Raw genomic sequence first — 24,196 nt, 5'->3', positions numbered from 1 at the left:
AACAGAAGCTTAAGGCCATCTAAAGGTTAAAAGTAAACAAAAACCCCTCAATCTAACACTCAATTTGCAATGTACTCTAAATGACAAAAATATCCTTAATAAAAAAAATTACAAAATAATTAATTGAATGGAAGAAAATGATGGATCTTCTTTTTAAAACCGTCAATTGATTGGACTAAAGAATGGAAAAGGATGAAAAATTACAATAAAGAGGGAATATGAAGGAATGAAAATGATCAACAAATTCCTCTCTAATCTTTAGGTATTTGTGAGGAAAGATAAGAAAAATTGACATATCTTGCTTAGAAATATTTTAAAGAGTATAAAAGAATCTACTTAATTATGATGATATATATGATTGTTGATAAAATATCCTCTGTTGCCTCGTTTGGTCGAGAGAGAAGGCATTTTTATTTTTTTTTTGAATTTATAGGAGTATTTTTATTTTATTGAAAAATTTTAGGGGCATTTTTATCCTTTTTAGGGACAAAAAGGGTACATTGCAAATTTTGGAAGATTTGAGGACGGGACAAAGATGAATCTTTAGTTAGAAAGAGAGGACAAAATAAATGGTAATTTAACATAGAAGCCTAAATTAGAGCATTTTCTCAACAATTCATCTCCCCCCCCCCTTACAAAACGTGTTGAGTTTCTTGACTCTCAATGTTCAACGTCCTGGACTTTGGGTGCTTGAAATATTGAACATAGAATTAGCAGCAGAAGGTTCCAACACGGTAAACACGCAAGTCCATTATATATTCCTGTTCCTTAATAAGAAAAAAAAAATTCCAATTTACAGACTGATCATCCGGAACAACGGAGATGTGTTTTTCAAGATTACATTTCTTCTTCTGCTTCATTCTCATACAAGCTGTTACTCCCACGATTGCCCAGCATGTCTGCTATCAAAGTGGTAACTACACCAGTAACAGCACCTACGGGGAAAACCTCAACACCCTCCTGGCCTCCATGTCTTCCAACACCGAAATAGATTACGGATTTTACAATTTCTCCGCCGGAGAAAACCCCGACAAAGTAAATGCGATTGCACTTTGTAGAGGTGACATGTCGCCGGAGGAGTGCCGCAGTTGTGTGAATGCGACGAGTCACGACCTCTTACACAAGTGGTGTCCCAACCAGAAGGAGGCAATCGCATGGAACGAGGGAACATGCATGATACGATACTCCAACAGAGATATATTTGGCGTTATGGAATCTCAGCCTTCATATATCGCTTACGCCGTCCAAAACGCCTCCGACATAGAACGGTTCAACCAGACACTAAGACCCTTGTTAGATGGACTGAGAAACCGCGCTGCATCAGGAAATTCTACTCGCAAGTTTGCTGTGGGAAGCGCCACCGCCCCTTACTACCAAACAATATATGCACTTGTGGAATGCACTCCGGATTTGGACGAGCTGGAATGCAACAACTGCTTGTTGGCGACTGTGGGACTTATTCTTGTTGGAATGGTGGGAGGGAGATATGGTACACCCAGCTGTAATTTAAGGTATGAGATATTCGAATTCTATGACCTTACACTTGAGGCGACACCGCCACTGTCACTGCCACCGCCACAAGCATCTCCCCCACCGATACTACCGCCTCCACCTACAGAAGGTATATATATATATACGGTACAGATACTACGAATTTTCTAAAATTAATCAGAATAATTGATTTAGAAATGTTAATTTTTTTAATTTGACCATATTTATCATAACCTGATCACATCCATCAAGCTACCCAAAGAAAATGCATTCTTTGCATGACTTCTTCCTGCGGGTTTTCCGTAAGACTACCTAGAAGCTAGAAGGAAAAATTGCCCCTCCCCTGTCCGCATAAATATTTGACCACACTACGACCCATAAATGCGTCCTAAAATATATGGACAAAGTGACTAAATGTCTGTTTAGAATTGCATTTGAAGGATATAAAAGTGCTTTTAACACTCAAAAAGCGTTTGAAGAAAAAAATATTCATTTGGTAAAAAAATTAAAAGTGCTTTTAAGGGTTCAAAAAGCCTAAAAATAGTCAAAAAAACACTTTTGGAAGTTTTTTTTCAAAAGTTCTTTTTGACTTAAAAGCTCTATTTCTTAAACGCAATCTCAAACAGGCTCTATGAGCATGTCTGAAATTGTGTTTGAAAAATAGAATTCTTAAGTTAAAAAAACATTTTTTGGCAAAAGTTTTATTTTTAAGCTTTTGCCAAAAGTGCGTTTTTGGCTATTTTTGGGTTTTTTTTTTAATACTTAAAAATGCTTTCAATTTTTTTACCAAACATGTGTTTTTTTTTTTTTTTTTTTTTTTCAAATGGGTTTTTTTGAGTATTAAATGCACTTTTAAGTCTCTCAAATCCACACCCAAACATGCCTTAAGGAGCCTCGGGCACGGGTATATATATATATGCACAATATACTTGTAGGTCTATCTATCTTTATATATGTGTATTTTTGGACAAAAAAAAAAACAATATTATACAAAGTGGCATCAAAATTATGGTAGGTTGTAAAATTGGAAGGAAGAAGAAATTAAGACAATGCATTTCTTTTTGTGCCATTATGCTATGTCTTTTGTACATGTTTCTTATGGACAAGGATACCTTATTTTAGGTTTCTCTAAATTTTTGTAAATTTTTGAACAGTTTAAGAGAGGAATACGTGGAATTCACTTGCCTCCAAATAGTATAGAATGTAGAATATATTTGTCTTGGGCAGGTAGGTTTTGCAACCTCCCTCTTTTAAGCCGCTTGAATTTCAATGAAATTTGTGTAAATCCTATTATGTGTAATTGACGTGTCAGCAAAGTTGACAAAATGTAAAAAAAAAAAAAACATTGCTTCCAATAATGCTATATACTACGCTCTCATCATACCCCTCTTAAACCATAACAAATTATATGGTGAAAATGTTTGACTCGTGTCTAAGTTATTTTTGTTGATAAGAGTGTTTTTGTTTTGCGCATGGACAAATTGTTAGATTCCAAAAATAGTTCTAATTGTGATTAAATTTCTTACTATCGGTTGTTAATGAAAATTCTAAATTTTGAATGTATTAACAGTAGTAGACTTTGGGTGCTTGTAGGAAAGAAAAGTGACTCATCTCCATCTGCAATTGCTATAGTTGTGCCTACTGTTGTTCCTATTGTAGTACTCATCTGCATCTGCGTATGCTTCTTCTATTTAAGAGTGAGGAAGAAGGGGGAGAAAGTTGAAAGTAAGTTAGAAATTGTTTTAGATCAAGATGAGAATGAAATTAGTAGTGTTGAATCACTGCAATTCGACTTTGGCACAATTAAAGTTGCTACAGAGAACTTTTCAAATGCAAATAAACTTGGACAAGGTGGATTTGGTGCTGTTTACAAGGTGATGTGGCAATATTGAGTAGAAAAGTATATCATTTTTTATCAGTCATAACATGTTAAATCCATAATTATAATTTCTTGAGGTTTACAAATGCTATATTTCCATTTTCCAGGGTAAACTCCCAAATGGAGGAGAAATAGCGGTAAAGAGGTTGCTCCAACATTGTAGACAAGGAAATCTAGAATTTAAGAATGAAGTTGTGTTAATGGCTAGGCTTCAACATCGGAATTTGGTAAGGCTCATAGGATTCTCCATGGAAGGAACTGAAAGGCTTCTAATTTATGAGTTCTTCCCTAATGCAAGCCTCGATAAATTCATATTTGGTATGGTTTCAGCTCTACTTAAAAGTTAGAATCTATTAACAAACTGTCTAGTCCTTCACATATATTGGTTTAACATGATCATATGCTTATAACATGAATATGTAGATCCAATCAAGCGTTTACTTCTGAATTGAGAAATACGCTATAAAATTATAGGAGGCATTGCTCGAGGAGTTCTTTACCTTCACGAAGATTCTCAACTTCGTATTATTCATCGTGATCTAAAACCTGGTAACATTTTATTAGATGTAGATATGAATCCTAAGATTTCAGATTTTGGCACTGCAAGATTGTTCGTGCTAGATCAAAGTCAAGGCAAGACGAAGAAAATTATGGGGACCTAGTAAGTATATCCATGCTGGTTTGAGCTAATAATAATAAAAAGCATGCTATATATGTATCAATAATTACTTTGTGTCATAGAAAAAATGTGGAAGTCCTTCAATCCATCTCCTATAAATAGAATGAAATTAAATAAATTTTAAAATATAAATATGAAAAAGCTATATTTTCATTCAATTTAAACTGATATTGTTGTTGTTTATATGTAGTGGATATATGCCTCCAGAATATGTAAGGTATGGACGCTTTTCAGTAAAATCCGATGTATTTAGTTTTGGTGTTTTAGTTCTAGAAATATTGAGTGGGACAAAAATAAGTTCTTTTCGAAAGGGAGACAATGAAGAAGGCCTTATCAGCTACGTAAGTACAATTATCTTTGTGTATATTTCTTTTTTGCCTCAAAAGTGGCACATGATATTGACAAAAATAAACTAATATTTTTTTTGATAATTTTTTTGTTTGCCCATGTAACTATCTTGCAGGCATGGAAACATTGGAGAAAAGGGACAGCTTTAAATCTCGTAGATCCCACATTAAGGGCTAGTTCAACAATTGAAATATTAAAATGCGTCCACATTGGATTACTATGTGTTCAAGAAAATGTAACTGACAGACCAACGATGGCTTCTGTCCTTCTTATGCTTTATAGCAACTCTATCACACTTCCAGAACCAAAAAAACCTGCATTTCTTATGGGCTCAAGCTATATATCAGACATGTTGTCTGAGAGTGAGCAAAATATTAGGGCGATTCGGTCAGATCCATTAAGAATTAGCTCTATCGAAGCCTCGGTAAATGAAGTTTCAATTACTGAACAACTATGTCCTCGTTAAAATATACGAACAATTCTCTATTTTAGAAGATAAAAATACTGTTATTAATGATAGATTGAGTCATTTCTTTCATTAAATTTCAATTCCATGACAATGGTTATTCAATTTGTTTAATAGAAAATATGGTACATGATTAAACCAAAAGCCCTCTTGGTACATGTTCTAGGGGAGGAGTGGTTCATACTTGTACGATTTTAAGTATTACATACATAGTTTAAGTGTAATTTTAACCGTGTGTATATAAGCTTTTGGTCACTATTCTCTTGTATGTTGGTTTTCAAAAGTGTGTTCTACTTAAAATTTGTTTCAATTGGTATCAAAGCCACCACCATGCCAAATATGGAATTGGATGCAGCTCGCCAAGTATGGGATCATGAACTACTTTTCATGCAATAGATTGGTTCCTGGTCTCATGGATATGAAAATAGCTAGCACTATATGGATTTGACCATTTAAATGAAAGCAACATAATCACTCTTTTCTTTGTTCAAACCAGTTTTTCAATATGGTCTTGCCTCATTGCAAGAGCTTTCAGTTTCGTTCTCTAATTCTCAAAGTGGGATCCAGCATCCACTAAGTGGTACTACTTTCTCAAAGTCAAGCCACTACGAAAATTGGCGGCATAAGTGACGGAAAAGGAAAGGGCTAATTGTCTTAATCTTGAATTATATATCACGTGGATTAATAAAATACTTATGTTGGACCTTGAAGATGGTCGCAGGTTTTTGGTTCTCCATCTTGGGTCTTGCCTCTCCCACATATCCTCTAATCCATTCTCATTTATTTGTGCAGACGGAATAAAGTTTTACTTCAAACTTGTGTTTATATTATCGTGTATTTCTAACTCAATTCGTTGAAAAACTTCATCTCGTGTGAGGTACATACAACCACTAGGAAAGAAAAAAAATAAAAAAATCCAAGATGTACATTGTGTTTACTTGGTGACAATGTTTATTTGTGTTTGAATAGTAGCTTCCGGTTGAACTTCCAATAAAGGGTGAGGTCTCTCATAGAATCTTTGTTAATCTGCATTTTTATTAAGATCATTTTAAAATGCCATAGTCGCTTCTAACTCCCTCCCTCCATTGTCTCTTTTCTAGAAGCAAACTTGTCTCTATGCCTGTCATTGACAAAGCAACAGCAATTTCAAGAAAACCTCTTTCCACTATTTCTCCTTTCTCTTCTTGGTGTGCGGCTCTTTTATACCCCCTTTTCTCTCCTTTTGAATCAGTCTGAAAAGCTTCATCTTTACAAACCTTTTCAAGTTGCATGAACGTTTGGTTTGAGGTTGGCTTTCACATTTGCTTATTTTAACAATATGGAAGGGTGCTGTGATCTTGAAGTTGATGTCAATGGCCAAGAAACTTTCATGCTGCACAAGGTAACACTCTGCTTTGTTTGCCGTTCATATCACTTTTTGAACTTCTTGCATTAACCATTTGGCTTTCTTCTGTCTCAATATTTGCAGAAAACTCTTGTATCTTTCTCAGGTTTATTTAGCAAATTATTTGTTAACTCGAGAAGCACAAGGAACCTGAAAGTGATATTCAATGACTTTCCAGGAGGCGCAGAGGGTTTTGAGCTCGTGGCAAGGTTTTGCTACAATAATGGCCGAGCAGCAATAACCCCCTCGAACATACTTCTACTAAACTGTGCTGCTAATTTCTTGGAGATGGAAGGTAATGGTTCGATTAGGCCCAATTTAATAGACCAAACTGAGAAATCTCTTGAAGGGATCATCTTTTGGACTTGGTCTGAGCTCCTAGAAGCATTGAAACAGTGCCAAGATTTACTTCCCGCCACAAAATCTTCAGTTGTGCTTCAGAATATCTTGGATTGTCTTATAGGAAGGCTTGCTTTGCCTAGTGTTGCAAGCCCATTCGCATGTTCCTCAAACAATTCTAGCTGCAAATTTTCCTGTGATACAATAAGCACTGACAGCCTGAAAAACAACTCTTCTCAACTGACTTGGTGGTTTGAAGATTTTTTGTTCTTGAGTGTTGATATGATTGACAGGGTAATTAAGACAATGGTCTCCCAGAAATTTGACCAAGCTATAATTTGTAAGTTCCTCTTCTATTATCACAAATCAAGATGTCTTGGTGCAGCACCAGCTGAGAAGCAGAGAATCACAAAGGTTGTAGTCAGCCTGCTTTGTTTGCTTGATAGGAGTTCTCTTTGTTGCAAGGGGTTATTTGAAATTTATCGAGTGGCTTTGGGGTTGAAAATAAGCAAATTTTACAAAAACAAGATAGAGAGTTTGATGGGTTCACAGCTGGATCAAGCAACAATTGATTATCTGCTTGCTCCATCTCCACATGGGAGGGACTATTCTTATGATGTTAATTTGGTTTTGAGGCTTGTACAAGCATTTCTCCTTGAATGCAGCTGTTTGTCATCGACAAGTCGATTGAAGAAGGTTGCCAACTTGATGGATTTGTACCTTGGGGAAGTGGCTCCTGATTCCCATCTGAAACCTTCCAAGTTTGTGGCTTTGGTATTAGTGCTGCCAGATTATGCTAGAGAATCTGATGATCATATCTACAGAGCCATGGACCTGTTTCTAGAGGTATTCTGCAATTTTGCAATGTTTCATTTTCTAATAGATGGAATTATATACTGTTTTGCATTAGATAAAAGAATGGCTTCTTCACTGCTTACCATAAATGATGTCAAAGAAGACATGCTACAAATAATTGCTGTTAGCTATCTCAAATATTCTGCACTCAAATGTATGTCAAGTTTCTGAGTTTGTTCAGCTCTTTTGAAAATATAGACTAAAGTGGCTTGATAAATAATTAATTTACAATATTGGATGGTGGGTGTTGCCAATAAACTAACTTCAATATTCCTAGTGAAAAATGTGGTGAAATCTCTGCTTTTTTTTTTTGAGAGCCTCAATGCTTGTACTGACTTTAGGTTTGAACAGGTTCATGCAGGGTTGTGTGAAGAAGAAAGGGTAAGTGTCTGTTGTGCACTGAACCATGAGAAGCTCTCACCAGAAGCTTTGAAAGATCTATCTCGAAACTTAAAGTTTCCTTCAGAAACAGTGGAAAGAGCCCTTATTACACAACAATCCAAGATCAAAAGATCACTGCACGAAAATTTAAGCAAGGAAAAGGATGCTGATCAGCAAATCCTTCTTTATAATAAAAAGCTCCATCTTTCAAGTGATAATGAGAAGCTTAGAGCAGATTTGCAAGGAATGAATTGGAAGGTGATGGAGTTGGAGAAGGTTCGTGGGACAATGCAGACACATATGATGAGTATAATGAGATCATCAAGACTACCTATCCTAAGCAATGCTAGATCCTTACCAAAACTCTGTTCATGACAAAAAGTTGGAAACTTGTTTCTCAATTACCAATTGTATGTGTAAATTTTATAATACATTATGGTTGATTATATTGTTTTATGTCTTCAAAAGATGCATCATGGCCTTTATGCTTGCCCACTCTCAGCTGTAAAAAGCCTTAACACTTGCTATCTGTTAGGAAATTGATAATAAATTAGCAACCAATTTCCTCCAGCCCTTTATGCGAAAGACAAGTTTAAAAAGGAAAACACACGAGAACACACATCAATCACACATGTACACAAAGAGTTTACGTGGTTCAGCCCAAAACCTGGCCTACGTCCACCAACAAGAGAGTTCCACTATGAGCAAATTTTTACAACTCACAGTACATGCCCATACCACCAAAAATACACTTTACCCAGAGAAAAGCCTCACACGCTCATCTCAATACAAGTGATAATTGAATTAAGGACAAAACACTCACTCTCTTGCCCCATCCCCACCCTAGCTTTCTTCTTCTCTTCCTCACATTGAAGAAGAAGCTCTGGATTTCTTCTTGGGATTCCTTTCTGTGGAGCTACTGCCCCCCCCCCCCCCCCCCCCCCCCTCACACACCACAAGGAGCTACCGCTCACATTTTCTCCTTGTTGGATGATTATGAAGGCATGGGATGCATGGCTATTTATAGAAGATGTAGAGCATGCCATGGTTGAAAAATACATGGTAGGTTGCCTAATTCCACCAACCATTGTTGACCCACGTAGGGAGTAGGTTGCCTAATTCCACCAACCATTGTTGACCAATTTGAGCCATTATCAACAATCTCCACCTTGGCGAAAATTTGACAACCTCCACCTGAGACCTCAGGTCCGCATCTTGACCGATGCCCATCCCCACACCCTGGGATGTTGTACAAAACACTGTCTACACCAACAGTCATAATTCTACAAGAATTATCATGCTCCACCATAAAGAGCACATGCACTTAGAATTAAACCATTCTAAGAATTTTCCTTTCCGGCACATGTCGAAAAAATCCTGCTGAAAAATATGGTGCAACTTCCATGTTTGGTTCCCTCGGAAGTTCATCAGCCATCGACACCCTTTTCCACCACATACCCGACATCAAAGACCAAACCAATGTCTCGTATGCAATTGTGGACCCGCTAATAGAACACATCCATTATCCTGACATTTTTAGCGGTTATGCCAGAGGATGTACATGCCTTTATCAAAGAGCATCATCATAGTCATCTCTCACTGCAGCGAGAGAAACACTATTAGCGTTTTTGGAGCAACTTGCCGAACCTGCTCCTTTCTTTAACCTCTGAACAACACATGTATCTAGTACTTCTGATCAGTACTCCGTGAACAGTGCCTCGTGAACAGTATCTCCATGAACAGTACCTTTGCTTGTGAACAGTGCTACGTACTCCGTCCTTGAACAGCACTCCGTCCGTAGACAGTGCTCCATACTCCATCTGTGGACAGTACTCCCACACTCCGTCAAGCCTTTCAATCTCAAACTTCAAGGACTGCATTTCTCCGCAACCTTGCTTTGATACCAATTGTTAGGAAATTGATAATAAATTAGCAACCAATTTCCTCCAGCCCTTTATGCGAAAGACAAGTTTAAAAAGGAAAACACACGAGAACACACATCAATCACACATGTACACAAAGAGTTTACGTGGTTCAGCCCAAAACCTGGCCTACGTCCACCAACAAGAGAGTTCCACTATGAGCAAATTTTTACAACTCACAGTACATGCCCATACCACCAAAAATACACTTTACCCAGAGAAAAGCCTCACACGCTCATCTCAATACAAGTGATAATTGAATTAAGGACAAAACACTCACTCTCTTGCCCCATCCCCACCCTAGCTTTCTTCTTCTCTTCCTCACATTGAAGAAGAAGCTCTGGATTTCTTCTTGGGATTCCTTTCTGTGGAGCTACTGCCCCCCCCCCCCCCCCCCCCCCCCTCACACACCACAAGGAGCTACCGCTCACATTTTCTCCTTGTTGGATGATTATGAAGGCATGGGATGCATGGCTATTTATAGAAGATGTAGAGCATGCCATGGTTGAAAAATACATGGTAGGTTGCCTAATTCCACCAACCATTGTTGACCCACGTAGGGAGTAGGTTGCCTAATTCCACCAACCATTGTTGACCAATTTGAGCCATTATCAACAATCTCCACCTTGGCGAAAATTTGACAACCTCCACCTGAGACCTCAGGTCCGCATCTTGACCGATGCCCATCCCCACACCCTGGGATGTTGTACAAAACACTGTCTACACCAACAGTCATAATTCTACAAGAATTATCATGCTCCACCATAAAGAGCACATGCACTTAGAATTAAACCATTCTAAGAATTTTCCTTTCCGGCACATGTCGAAAAAATCCTGCTGAAAAATATGGTGCAACTTCCATGTTTGGTTCCCTCGGAAGTTCATCAGCCATCGACACCCTTTTCCACCACATACCCGACATCAAAGACCAAACCAATGTCTCGTATGCAATTGTGGACCCGCTAATAGAACACATCCATTATCCTGACATTTTTAGCGGTTATGCCAGAGGATGTACATGCCTTTATCAAAGAGCATCATCATAGTCATCTCTCACTGCAGCGAGAGAAACACTATTAGCGTTTTTGGAGCAACTTGCCGAACCTGCTCCTTTCTTTAACCTCTGAACAACACATGTATCTAGTACTTCTGATCAGTACTCCGTGAACAGTGCCTCGTGAACAGTATCTCCATGAACAGTACCTTTGCTTGTGAACAGTGCTACGTACTCCGTCCTTGAACAGCACTCCGTCCGTAGACAGTGCTCCATACTCCATCTGTGGACAGTACTCCCACACTCCGTCAAGCCTTTCAATCTCAAACTTCAAGGACTGCATTTCTCCGCAACCTTGCTTTGATACCAATTGTTAGGAAATTGATAATAAATTAGCAACCAATTTCCTCCAGCCCTTTATGCGAAAGACAAGTTTAAAAAGGAAAACACACGAGAACACACATCAATCACACATGTACACAAAGAGTTTACGTGGTTCAGCCCAAAACCTGGCCTACGTCCACCAACAAGAGAGTTCCACTATGAGCAAATTTTTACAACTCACAGTACATGCCCATACCACCAAAAATACACTTTACCCAGAGAAAAGCCTCACACGCTCATCTCAATACAAGTGATAATTGAATTAAGGACAAAACACTCACTCTCTTGCCCCATCCCCACCCTAGCTTTCTTCTTCTCTTCCTCACATTGAAGAAGAAGCTCTGGATTTCTTCTTGGGATTCCTTTCTGTGGAGCTACTGCCCCCCCCCCCCCCCTCACACACCACAAGGAGCTACCGCTCACATTTTCTCCTTGTTGGATGATTATGAAGGCATGGGATGCATGGCTATTTATAGAAGATGTAGAGCATGCCATGGTTGAAAAATACATGGTAGGTTGCCTAATTCCACCAACCATTGTTGACCCACGTAGGGAGTAGGTTGCCTAATTCCACCAACCATTGTTGACCAATTTGAGCCATTATCAACACTATCTGCACTAACTCTGAAATTGTGATAATAAAAAGTGAGTTTACATAACTCAATAAGCAGCAAATCCAATGTTTTAAAGAGAGAGGGAGATTTGAAGGGCATAATCATAATCTAATTAACTGCAATTTAGTGATAATAATTTGAAAGCATAATGGAGAAATGGAGACAATGTGGGCATCTATGTAGTTCCCTAGACCGAGCATCATGAATGGGCATTAAATATGAATGGATGTTTCTAAAGAATGTTGACACCAATTTCCAAGTCTACCGCCGACTGAGTCAGCGAGCAACGCGGCAAAGTGCACGCGCATTGTGGGGCTCGCTAACACCAACGTTTATATGAGAACCCCGGAGCATACACACAGCTTAATGGAGTTTCAGAAACCAAAGCATTTTTGTCATCCCCATTTGTTCTTATAAAACCAAGGTGAACAAATTGTCATGTCCCCATATTGTGATGAAAGACTTAAATGCAACATGATTTGCGAGGACTTGCTTTTTTCTTTTATTTACTTTTTTGGGGGGAGGGGGAGAGAGTTGAGGATTGAAATCTAATGCATTTAGTATGAATGACAAAAAAAATTTATGTTTGCGTGCGAAGATATGAATTGAACTTTTTAATTTTATATTAGATTTGTGTTGGGTTTGTGGACCGTGTCAAAAATTAACAACTTTTATGTTACATGTCAAGATACGTGTATAAAACTATATAGGTCGATCGTAACTCAAACCTAAATGAGTCAGACCCCTCAATTATAATCCGCAAATTTTGTATCGAGTTTTTATCGGATTCCCATGTTGTATAAAAAATTGTCGAACCTACAATTTAGACATCAAGTGTGAAAGGATCCTTATACTTATAGAACACACGTCTAAACAGATGTTCAAACAATCCAAAACTTATGTATGCAAATAAGTTTAGAAAAACTACTCTTTTAATTAAGTAGACGGACTAGAGATCCGAGTCCGAAAGTAGAGAAGTAGACAGTAATGGCCAAATGATTAACGTTATTCGATGCAGTCAACTCAACTTAGTGTTCTATAAAAAGTGTGATTATTTTTAGAGTTTGAGCTGCATGGACCAACATCCTTGTAATCGCCACTTTTCTAAGAGAGAAACACAATTATTTATGGTGTTGAGAAGAGTGTTTCTTTGGTCTTCCAATTTATTGGAAGCAGAGAGAGCATTAATGGATTGCCAAAGTTAAGAAACCCTTTCAAAGGAAAATTTTACCACCATTTGTCTGCAACTGCAAACAGTCCCTAGGCTCATGATGAGGCACTCAAACTTCCCACGAGGTCTAGAGTTGGTGTTTTTAATATCGTATAGTTAGAGGTGTCTGTCTGAACCTCGAAATGGTTGGACTCCATTGTCAAAATGTGTGATCTCCATGTAACTTGGATAACGTTATTCTCTCCTTTTCCAAGGGTTTTGGCTGCGAAAAGCTCAAATTTTGAATCAATTGTTATGAAATATACCACATTTTCTAGTTATATATATTTGATCTGTAGTTTAGAGCTGCAATGGCTACTTTTCGTAAAAGCTGGTCTAAAGTTTTTCTTCTTCCTTTTGGGCTGAGCTCTAGGAACATTTTTAATAGGAAAAAATTCACTTTACCCCTCTAAAATTTTAAGAGTTTTTCAATTTGAACCCCAAAGTTTAAAAATTGACAATGTATCCCCTAATGTTTCAAAAATTTTCAATTTAAATCTTCCGTTACTAATTTTCGGAAATTTTTTTTTTTAAAAAAAAAGCCTGAGGGTAATTACGTAATTTCATAGATTTCCGTCCAATTTTGATAGAAATTAGTAACGGAAGGTTTAAATCGAAATTTTTTAAAACATTAGGGAGGGTACATTTCCAATTTTTAAACTTTGAGATTCAAATTAAAAAACACTTAAAACTTCAAGGAGGTAAAGTGAATTTTTTCCGTTTTAATAAATGGGGGCATGAAGGCCTGCTTCAATCTCAGGCCTCGTGTTTAACGACAAAAGATTTCAGCAGTTGCTGCCAACATGAAGAATTCAAATTCCAAAAGCAATTGAACTACATATTTTTCTTACAATTAAGCAGGTTGATTTCATATTATATTCAATTAATTTTTGTTTACTTATCAATCAAAAATGCTTCGATATTCTTTGTCTTAAAGAATTTAAGCAGCATCTACAAAACCATAATCAAAGCAAACAAAAACCCAAAAATTGCTTGATAGATTATTCTTCATTTTTATTCAATTCTTAAACTTGTCATAATCCTGTATCCATTATAGTCCTTTTTCCTTTGATCATTTGCTTGCCAAAAGAAACAGGGTCTTTTTTATTATGAATAATGGTATATAGAACACGACTATCTTATCACTACCCAGTTATGTTCACATGATGCAAATTGAATTGACAATTTCGAGAAGTGTTAAGGAGTCAAACAAATAAACCTAGAAAAATTTTAAAATTAACGTGGCAGACCGTTAGTCGAAGACAATGAGAGAGAATTGCATTTTTTTAATTTAAAAACTCTTGACACGTCAATTTAAAAAATTTTCTGAATTAATTTGTTTGGCTCTTTAACACTCTTTGGACAATATCATATCATATTATGAAACATTTCTCTTTCTATTTTCTAATTGGAAAGCATAAATTGATTATATTCATGGGCCTGCTTGTGGAACGAATGCAAGCCCAGAATGGAACAGTTATGGACCAACTATTTTAGGCCCATTCCTCTCCTCTTTTTACTTGGAAACCGAAATCTGAAAAAAAAAAAAAAAAAACCTTGGAGTTATTAAAAAAATAACAATAAAAGGGAAACAGCTGCGATTTTCGCTTTGATTTTCTTTTCCTGCGACAAATACTTTCACGGGAAAAGAAAGCGAAGATGTTAGAGAAGATCGGGTTGCCGGCAAAGCCGGCACTGAGAGGGAGCAATTGGGTGGTTGATGCTTCGCACTGTCAGGGATGTAGTTCTCAGTTCACCTTCATCAATCGCAAGGTTTGTTTTTGTTTGACTTTCCCTTTCCTATCCTATTTTCTCCTCTGATCCCATTAGCCGATTGTAAATATTTGACTAATTTGTTTGTTTCTTCAAGACCCATGTCGCAAATTTGTGGTTTTGGTTCTAAAATTATGAACTTGACCATGATCAGGCTAATAGTGCAATTGTTTTTTCTTCTTCTATTTTTTCCCCTCCTTTTGGCGGTAGTTAATAGTTTTAAAGATACATTGGAAGCATAGACTATTTTTGGAGAAACCCATGATTGTTTGTGTTATGGGGAATCTGTAGTTTGAGTGGATGGGACTTATTAGTCCAATATGCTTGCTTTAAGTTAGATTTGGAAAAGATTACTTTTTTTATATTTGTTTTGATTAGTATGGAGAAGTACAGTACTAAAGGATTGAATTTGCTTGAATTGGTTAAATAAGAGCTTCCAATTAAGGATAATAGAGCAGTACAGGGCTTTGATTTGTTACAAGTTTATTGATTTTTCCTTTTACTCATTTTAAGCTTTTGATGGGACCCAATAAAATTTTTATTTTAGTCATTGCTTCTTCTTGATGATGTACATTCTGGGTTTTCAGCATCACTGCCGAAGGTGTGGGGGCTTGTTTTGCAGCAGTTGTACTCAGCAAAGGATAGTTTTGCGCGGACAAGGGGATTCACCTGTGCGCATATGCGAGCCTTGTAAGAAGCTTGAAGAGGCCGCTCGTTTTGAGATGCGACATGGGCACAAGAGTAGAGCTGGGAGAGGTATATGCATATCTTTCACTTGCATTGCACGTATACCCATTGGGACACCAATTGAATGGTCTTGCCTAATTCATATGCTCACTTCTTTAATCATTTCACATATCTAGCTTTAATTAGATCTTTAAAAATCTGGTATGGGTGTGCACTGAGTCCGACAGAGTCGGAAATGCCTCTTCTGCCTTCCAACTCCAAATCACCAATTGCATGGTCTTGCCTCATTGCAAGAAGCATATAATCACTTTACTTCTTTGTTCATTTCACACATCTAGCTTTAATTAGAGCCTTAAAAATCTGGTAGGGCTATGCACTGACTTCGACGGTGTCGGAAACACCTCTCTGGCTTACGCCTCCACTGGAGTTGGGAAACCTCCAATGCCACCTCTGATGGAGGTGATTTCCAACTCGTCTCCGACTCCTGATATGTCAGAGTTGGAGTCGCTCAGAAAGTCCAGGCTCCAAAAAAATGAAAAAATATATATGTTTTCAGAAAAAATGTCGAAGAATAGATCTCTTCTTATTATATATATACTCGCCAAATGACGCCGTTTTAAATATAAAAGAATTCTTTTTAAAAAGTTGGGTCAGATCAGAAAAAGTCGGAAATTCTACCCATGTTCTGATCTCTGACCCAACTTTTTCAGAATTAAGAAGAAACTTCCGAAATCTGACCTGCCTACTGCTTGAAGCTGACTTGATCAGGTTGGCTGCTGGTCAGATTTTGGAAGTTCGGGCTTTTGATCAGCCCTAAAATCTGGGGCCCGTAAAATTCATTTGATCCCCACCCTGTCCATTTCTCATTTATCATTCTTTCATAACTTATAATTTATCTGTTTCTTTGTTTTTTAATACTTTAAATCTCTATGCAATTGAAGTTGATCCTAGTATGACCTGCTATATTACCTCTATTTTTTCGTGGTGTTATTAATTGCTAAGGCAAATATTGAATTAATAGATTGGTTAACATGCTTTGAAGAACTATTCTGCTGGCTGTCAATAGCAATGGAAAATTCCAGTTTAGACAAGTTAAGCTGTTGCATGTACTTTTTTAAAATTATCTTTCTCAAAGGAAGGGAAATCAGAAATTTGTTGGATGCTGTGCAAAATTATGCAGTATTTATAAGTCCCAGGTGTTAGTTGAATCTTTAGTGTAGTTTCTCATCTTCCATAACAAAGTTTGTAAGTATAGATATTTAGAAGGAGCACCTGCATTTGTCAACACAAACTGCTATACTGGATGGTTACTCTGGGTTTCCAGACTACCATCTTATTGATTCACATTTTCAAAAGGATTTCTCCCAGGACCTCCCTGGATTTCTTTCCTGGTTTTTTGTACTTCCTCATTTCACTTTGTTTGTTTCATTTTTATTTTTTGATTCTGTACTTTCTTCCTGCTGGCTAGCTACATCCTATATGTTCTGATCGTTAGCTATTTTGTTAGCTACATTATCTGCCCATTTGACAATTGGGGTTAGAAATATTGGCCAGATGTATTTTTTTATTATTTTTTAATTGTCTTCCATCACTATAATGCCAGATTTTCTTATCTTGCAATTTTTCATATAGTTATAAAACGAACTAGAATTACTTCACTTCTAAATTGTAGCTCTGTTCTCAATTTTTAGACCCTTTTGTGCAGGCAGTTCAAAGTTGACTTCAAAGTATGAGGATGAAGTTCTGAATCAGATTCTGGGTAGTGCACGACAGGAATCCTCTTCATCAGGGCAGGTGTCAAACGATGAGATTGTTTCTAGTATTCAAAGGGCAACTAGCAGTTCATCCTGTTCAAATGCTCAAGAAGTTGATACTCTGGATGGGGGTGGAGAAATGCATGGAAGTATATCTCGCAATGAGCCTAATCATTTAAAGAGTGAGATGGGATCTGCTAGTCCTGAGGAATTGCGTCAGCAAGCTTTGGATGAGAAAAAGAAGTATAAAATTCTGAAAGGAGAAGGGAAGTCAGAGGAAGCTCTCAAAGCCTTTAAGAAAGGGAAAGAGCTTGAGAGGCAGGCTGAGGCTTTGGAAATATACTTAAGAAAAAGCCGTAAAAGGGCTTTATCTTCTGGAAACATGGCCGATAACCAGAATAAAGATGACCCTAAAGAATCTGGGAGAAAAAATAAGATCATTCCTCGTGCTTACAAAGAAAAGGATGACCTTGCTGCTGAACTTAGAGAACTGGGATGGTCTGATAGAGATTTCCATGATGAAGATAAAAAGCCAGCAAGTGTGAGTTTAGAGGGTGAACTGTTGTCTCTTCTTGGAGAAGTCTCTCAGAAGACTAGTAGAAATGAGGCTAGTGGTGGCATTGACAAGACCAATGTTGTTGCTCTCAAGAAAAAGGCACTCATGTTGAAGCGTGAAGGGAAGTTAGCAGAAGCCAAGGAAGAATTGAAGCGAGCTAAAGTTTTAGAGAAACAACTAGAAGAAGAGGAACTCTTGGCTGGGGCTGAAGATTCTGATGACGAGCTTTCTGCATTAATCCATAGCATGGACAATAATAAAGAAGATTTGTCAATTCTATATGAGCAGGAGCATGGTTTTGAATTTGATCATATTGTAGGCACTTCTGATGATTTTATTGTTGATAGTAATTTTGAAGTGACAGATGAGGATATGGAGGATCCTGAACTAGCTGGTGCTTTGAAATCATTAGGTTGGAGTGAAGACTCTATTCAACCAGAAAACACTTTGCACCAGTCTGTTCCTGTTGACACAGAAGCGATGTTAAGTGAAATTCAAAATTTGAAGAGAGAGGCTCTTAATCAAAAAAGGGCAGGTAATGTTAAAGAGGCAATGGAAAAGCTCAAGAAGGCAAAGCTTCTTGAAAGGGACCTTGAAAGCTTTGAGTCTCAAAAGGATAACTTTATTGGACAGAAGCCCATGGTATCTCAGAAACACTCGACTTCTCTATTGGCTGATAAAAATTTTACCTCAGCAGAGGTTGATGATGGAGTTGTTAACGCAAGGGAAGATGGTGATCTCAGACTTGCACCTAAGAGTAGATTAACGATTCAGAAGGAGCTTCTGACTTTGAAAAAGAAAGCTCTTGCTTTGAAAAGGGAAGGCAGATTAGATGAGGCAGAGGAAGAATTGAATAAAGGTAAGGTTCTTGAGCATCAGCTTCAACAGATGGATAATTCTTTGAAGGGGAAGGCTACCCAGGTTACTGTTGGTAGTAAAGACCCAGATTTGTCATACAAACATCCTGATATCAATAAAAATCTTCCCGATGGAGAAGGAGACATCGAAGAAGACATAACAGATCAAGATATGCATGACCCAACCTATCTTTCACTTCTAAAGAATTTAGGTTGGACTGATGAAGATAATGAGCTTGCAAATTCTGCATCCAAGCCTTCTAAGCAAGATGATAATCTTTCTATGCAGATAAGTGAGTCTTCTTCAACTCAATCCCCTTCTAATGTCTTGGTCAGAACATCAAGAAGTAAAGCTGAACTCCAGAGGGAACTCTTAAGCATAAAGAGAAAGTCTCTTGCTCTGAGACGCCAAGGAAAGACTGAGGAGGCAGAGGAAGTTCTGAGGAATGCAAAAGTATTAGAGGCTCAGATAGCGGAGCTTGAAGCTCCAAAGAAAGAAGTTCAGATTGAATCTAATAGGCCTAATCACAAAATCTACAAGCCTCCTGTTGAGAGTTCAGTGATGCAAGGAGATGAAGGGGTTGTTCCAGAAGAAGTTATGCATGACCCAGCACTACACTCAATGCTAAATAATCTGGGGTGGAACGAACTTGAGCCTGTAACCATGCCAGAGAGGCCTAAACAAGTTGCTGTTAATACCTTACATACTATGGATCCATCTGTGATTGGATCCTCTTCTGACCCTCCTGTTGCAGCACCAAGAAGTAAGGGAGAAATTCAAAGGGAACTTTTGGGTTTGAAAAGAAAGGCCCTTGCTCTTAGACGTAAGGGAGAAACAGAACAAGCAGAGGAAACATTGAGAGCTGCTAAGGTACTAGAAGCCCAGCTGGAAGATTTGGAAGCCCCGAAAGATGAACTTCTGGTTAATGCTTCCGAGAATAAAAGACCTGAGCCTTTTGAGTTATTGGTTACTCATGACAACGATGGGAATTTCAAAGATGCAGTGGAAGTAAATAAAGGGTCAGCCCCAGCAGTGGCGAGTCTAAATGACGAAGTTTTTAAGTCATCAGTGGGCTCAGGAAAAACGGAAAATGACATGGTTAATCCTTCCTTTAGGGATTCTGGTATTTCGATTCCTGTAATCTCTCAGTTCACTGAGAAAAAGAATCCATCTTTTGTAGATTTGGGTACTCCCGATAAAATTAGTCCTCCGGACAACAACAAAACAGCAGGTTCTTCTTACTTCTCCCCACCTGACAAGTCCGTGAACATGATGGATCTGCTGACTGGTGATGATTGGAGTTATTCTCAAAAGTCTGATGAAAGGCAAGAGGAGAAATTAAATTTTGGTTCTGATGTTTCATCTCTTACTAGTCCTGCTATTCGTTTAGGATCCCTGTCAAGCTCCAGAGAAGATCTTGGAAGCAAGGATGATGTTACAACCAAGAAAAGAGAAATGGTAAATGCAGATGAGAAGACATATATACATAAACCAAATTCAGTTCAGGGCTTTGTTTCTCAGAAAAATGACAGCTCCCTGCAGCAAGAAATTTTGGTTCATAAGAGGAAAGCGGTTGCTTTAAAGAGAGAAGGGAAATTGCCAGAAGCTCGAGAGGAACTTCGTCAGGCAAAGCTGCTTGAGAAGAATCTGGAGGACAATCCCCAGCCAAAAGATGCTCCTAGTGATGTGTCTACTTCTAACGTCCCTTTCGTTGAAAAAAGGGAGCAGGGTACATCAAATTTGGCTCCAAAACCACTGTCCAGTCGTGATCGTTTCAAATTGCAACAGGAATCTCTTGGCCACAAACGTAAGGCCCTCAAGCTGCGAAGGGAAGGCCGGATGGAAGAAGCAGAGGCCGAGTTTGAGTTGGCCAAGGCACTTGAAACCCAGTTGGAGGAGTTGGCTACTCATGATTCTGCAGTGTCTTCTGTTGGTAAATTAGAACCAGTAGATGATGTGGTTATTGAGGATCTTCTCGATCCTCAACTATTGTCTGCCTTAAAAGCTATTGGCGTGGAAGACGCGAATATGGCAGTGTCACACGTCCCAGAAAGACAAGAGCCTTTGAAACTCAATGTTGGTAAAAGTGGGAATTCTAATCTAGAGAGAACTCAACTGGAAGAACAGATCAAAGCAGAGAAGGTAAAGGCTGTAAAGTTGAAACGTTCAGGAAAGCAAGGCGAGGCCATGGATGCTCTTCGCCATGCCAAACTTCTTGAAAAGAAGCTGAATTCCTTGGCTTCACAATGAAGAAATAAGGATACCCTGTTTTGAAGCTGGGAAATCCTCCCTTGTGCAAACTCGGATGATTCTGTAGGTGAGATTGCTGTTGTGGCAAAATAACTCAGAAGCAGGATGCTATGCTTGATACTTTAAAAATCTTCTCATCCATGCACGCATGTATTTGTTATTTAGGTTGACGATTGGTAAATGAAAAAGCGTATGATAATTTACAGAGATACAATTTTTCTATGAAAGATGAAGATGTTCTTCTAAATATGTTCTTGTTGTTTCACTCTTTGAGTTTCCTTTTTGTCCCTGTTGTGTTGTCTGGGGAGGAAATAGAAAAATTTGTTTTGTACTATAATTTTTGTTCAAGTTTGTCATGATAAACAAGGAGGATGAATTTTTTTTTTTGTTTTAATCAAATCAAGTATCTTTGACCTTTATGCTAATCTTGCTTTGAATCTTTGGTCAAACTTCCGAAGGAATAGAGCATAAGTCTGGCTTCATGTTCTTGAAACAAAACTATTTGGGCCGGGCTTACTTCTTGCTGAACTAATTGCAGCCAGAGCTCAGGTCAAATTCAAATTCGGGCTCAAATTTCTCAACGAGCTCATTGCAGCCCGAACTCAAAGACATCTCGACCCAATAAACTTTTAACTGAAGTATGGATTTCGGAGTATTTCATCTCAATACACATATTCTAAAATATTCAATCTCAAATACTTATTTTTTGACATGGTAGTGAAAATTATAATTTTCATTTGGGACTGTTATTTTTTTATTATTATTATTATTATTATTTTTTTTTTTAAGAAAAAAATAAATAAATTATTTAGCTCTAAATTTTAGAAGAAAAGAAAGACACTCATAAAATGCCACACAACCTGAAGAGTTCCAACATGAATATGAATTAATTTAAAGATTATGTTCAATGTCAATGATGAAGATCTAGTGGGGGTAATTTCTTTATCATATATCACGTGTTTGACGGAAGTTCAAAGAGTGAAGTACCTTAGTGGGATGCTGAGAAAATTCATTATCTCGATTTTCTTGGGACTTAAATTTTTCTATCAAGTTTTTCTAACCAAAATCTCGTTGGCTTCGACATGTTAGAGAAAATTTGATTTTATGTGGTCAAGATATAATTGATCTTTTTTAAAAAAATTAATAGAGGTTCATAAAACTAAATAAAGGGCTTGTAAAAATTAATTTATCTTGAGTTAGTATGAAGAATTTTAGATCTACTACGTGGAGTCATGTTGTCGTTAGTTGCAAATTATTTCTCTTCTAATTTGTTTTTCTATTAAGAAGGACGAATGTAAGGGATTGATTGAACATCTGAGCCATCGAGGCAAAGACGATTTGAATTCGAGGCCGAATTCTTTCCAACATAGAGATAATGATGTAGATCATATTACATGTTGCTTCATGCAGTCTAGCAAATTTAATAAGTTAAGCGTACTCTCCATTGAACATTGGGTCGTTAAACATACTCACATATTTGACACTGGGTCATCAATCGTATTTCTCTACTTAACACTGGGTCGCTAAGCGTATTCTCCTATACAACATTGGGTCGTTAAGCTAATTCTCCCACTTAACACTAGATTATCAGACGTATTCTGGAACATAACATTGGGTTGCTAAGCGTATTCTCCAACTTAACTTAATTTGAGTGGTTATAAAACATCTTAATTTCTCATAAAAGTTAATCTTGAAAAATTGGTCTTTCTATTTTATTTTCAATATTCGTACTTTCCTTGAAAACTTTTCTTTATCTTCATTTTTTTTTTTGTCAATCACATAAATCACAGTGTAACATATTTTGCTTTCTAGGATTTATAGGAGTGTTGTGAGTTGTGTGTTTGCATATTTTGCTTCCCATTACGCCACGCCTCATCATATATATCCCTTATGCAGTATTTTAATATTTGTAAAATCTTGATTATCTTCAAGATTAAGCATTCAATTATCAACTATCTCAAAATATCTCGAGATCTGTTAACTATATATATATATATAAGATGAAGATAATGTTTGTCGCGTTTTTAAAGCGATGAAAGCGAAAGATAGATAGGAAAGGCTCTGGGTAAGTGGAGCAACAGATCTCGAGATACCCAAAAAAAGAGAAAAATACAAACACTTGGTCCCTCCCTATATATATTTAAGATGAAGATAATGTTTGCCGCGTTTTTAAAGCGATGAAAGCGAAAGATAGATAGGAAAGGCTCTGGGTAAGTGGAGCAACAGATCTCGAGATACCCAAAAAAAGAGAAAAATACAAACACTTGGTCCCTCCCTATATATATTTAAGATGAAGATAATGTTTGCCGCGTTTTTAAAGCGATGAAAGCGAAAGATAGATAGGAAAGGCTCTGGGTAAGTGGAGCAACAGATCTCGAGATACCCAAAAAAAGAGAAAAATACAAACACTAGGTCCCTCGCAGAAATAGAATTAATGTCTTGTTTTGGCAAGTGACTTGTTCCGTTTCCAAAATGTTCGTGTGGTGGAGGAGCATTCTTATCAAACTTGGATAATTCTCTATCCACTGTGATTGAACACACATTGTGGTCAAGATGCCTCAAAAAGAGTCAAAAACAAACTTTGGATATATATATATATATATATATATATATATATATAACATTATATTCTAAGTGATATAAAATTGTTAACTTTAGACTAAGTCTGCACGGTTTTATTATTGGGCTTACTTCAAAAGGAAGTCATTCCATCTAAAGAGAACATGCTCTATATAAGAGCATCCCATTTCTCATACTCAAGCAGTGTGGGATGTCAAAATCACCCTTTCTTAGCACCTAGCATCCTCGCCTGGTGACCGTCAAGGGCTTATGCGCGTTCTCTCATCTCAGGTTGGACTTCGGCTCTGATACCATATGTAACATTCTGTTATAAGTGGTATGATATTATCCGCTTTAGACCAGACCCGCACAGTTTTATTACTGGGTTTATCCCAAAAATACCTCATTTCATTTAGAGAGAGCATGCTCTCAAAAGAACAATATTTATTGTCTACGAAAATAAAGCATATATCTTCATGAAAATTACAAATATGACACATCTCTATGATTGTTGCAACTGCAGTGGGCGAGTTTGTGCAATGCCTTTCTAGTAGAGGCGAAATGGTTTGCTTCTGGGCACTCACCCAAGTCAGAAGAGTATTTGGAAAATGCAGTTGTTAGTTCCGGCCACAATTCTTCGGCTTTGGGATGACTTGGGAAGTGCCATGGTAAGCTGCCAATTATTAAGATATTCTTCTGTTTTAAAATTCACCAAAATAGAACTAAAATTTGCCATATATCGTCTCCTTTATTGGTTTGGGTTTTTTGTTTGGCCAGTAAAATATCAGGTGATATTTTATGAATCTCTGTTGC

The 24,196-nt window shown here is 37.4% G+C and overlaps 2 protein-coding genes and 1 pseudogene across 2 annotated transcripts; all 3 read left to right on the top strand.

The window, feature by feature from the left end:
• The first annotated feature begins 822 nt into the window (after positions 1 to 822).
• LOC132171702 (cysteine-rich receptor-like protein kinase 26) lies at positions 823 to 4,863 on the top strand (annotated as a pseudogene).
• Positions 4,864 to 6,181: 1,318 nt separating this feature from the next.
• On the top strand, positions 6,182 to 8,197 carry LOC132170003 (BTB/POZ domain-containing protein At3g22104-like). Its single transcript, XM_088518098.1, has 3 exons — positions 6,182 to 6,244; positions 6,332 to 7,432; positions 7,793 to 8,197. The coding sequence occupies exons 1-3, from the start codon at positions 6,182 to 6,184 to the stop codon at positions 8,195 to 8,197; spliced, it is 1,569 nt and encodes a 522-aa protein (XP_088374224.1).
• A 6,370-nt stretch (positions 8,198 to 14,567) lies between these two features.
• LOC132170925 (phosphoinositide binding protein) lies at positions 14,568 to 21,051 on the top strand. The gene is made up of 3 exons (XM_088512357.1): positions 14,568 to 14,719; positions 15,307 to 15,475; positions 17,112 to 21,051. The coding sequence occupies exons 1-3, from the start codon at positions 14,606 to 14,608 to the stop codon at positions 20,822 to 20,824; spliced, it is 3,996 nt and encodes a 1,331-aa protein (XP_088368483.1). The 5' UTR covers positions 14,568 to 14,605; the 3' UTR covers positions 20,825 to 21,051.
• The last annotated feature ends 3,145 nt before the right edge of the window (positions 21,052 to 24,196 follow it).

This window comes from Corylus avellana, chromosome 1 (assembly GCF_965113065.1).
Source record: "Corylus avellana chromosome 1, dhCorAvel1.hap1.2, whole genome shotgun sequence".
Classification (NCBI taxonomy): Eukaryota; Viridiplantae; Streptophyta; class Magnoliopsida; order Fagales; family Betulaceae; genus Corylus; species Corylus avellana.
Note: the sequence above shows the minus strand (reverse complement) of the source record. Positions and strands in the feature narration are given on the sequence as shown.

What these genes read in the sequence shown, in the direction of transcription:
- LOC132170003 (XM_088518098.1), top strand. Translation starts at nt 6,182, where the DNA reads ATGGAAGGGTGCTGTGATCTTGAAGTTGATGTCAATGGCCAAGAAACT. An exon ending in AAACTTTCATGCTGCACAAG is followed by an intron (nt 6,245 to 6,331) that starts GTAACACTCTGC and finishes CAATATTTGCAG; the next exon opens with AAAACTCTTGTATCTTTCTC. An exon ending in CCATGGACCTGTTTCTAGAG is followed by an intron (nt 7,433 to 7,792) that starts GTATTCTGCAAT and finishes AGGTTTGAACAG; the next exon opens with GTTCATGCAGGGTTGTGTGA.
- LOC132170925 (XM_088512357.1), top strand. Translation starts at nt 14,606, where the DNA reads ATGTTAGAGAAGATCGGGTTGCCGGCAAAGCCGGCACTGAGAGGGAGC. An exon ending in TCACCTTCATCAATCGCAAG is followed by an intron (nt 14,720 to 15,306) that starts GTTTGTTTTTGT and finishes CTGGGTTTTCAG; the next exon opens with CATCACTGCCGAAGGTGTGG. An exon ending in CAAGAGTAGAGCTGGGAGAG is followed by an intron (nt 15,476 to 17,111) that starts GTATATGCATAT and finishes CCTTTTGTGCAG; the next exon opens with GCAGTTCAAAGTTGACTTCA.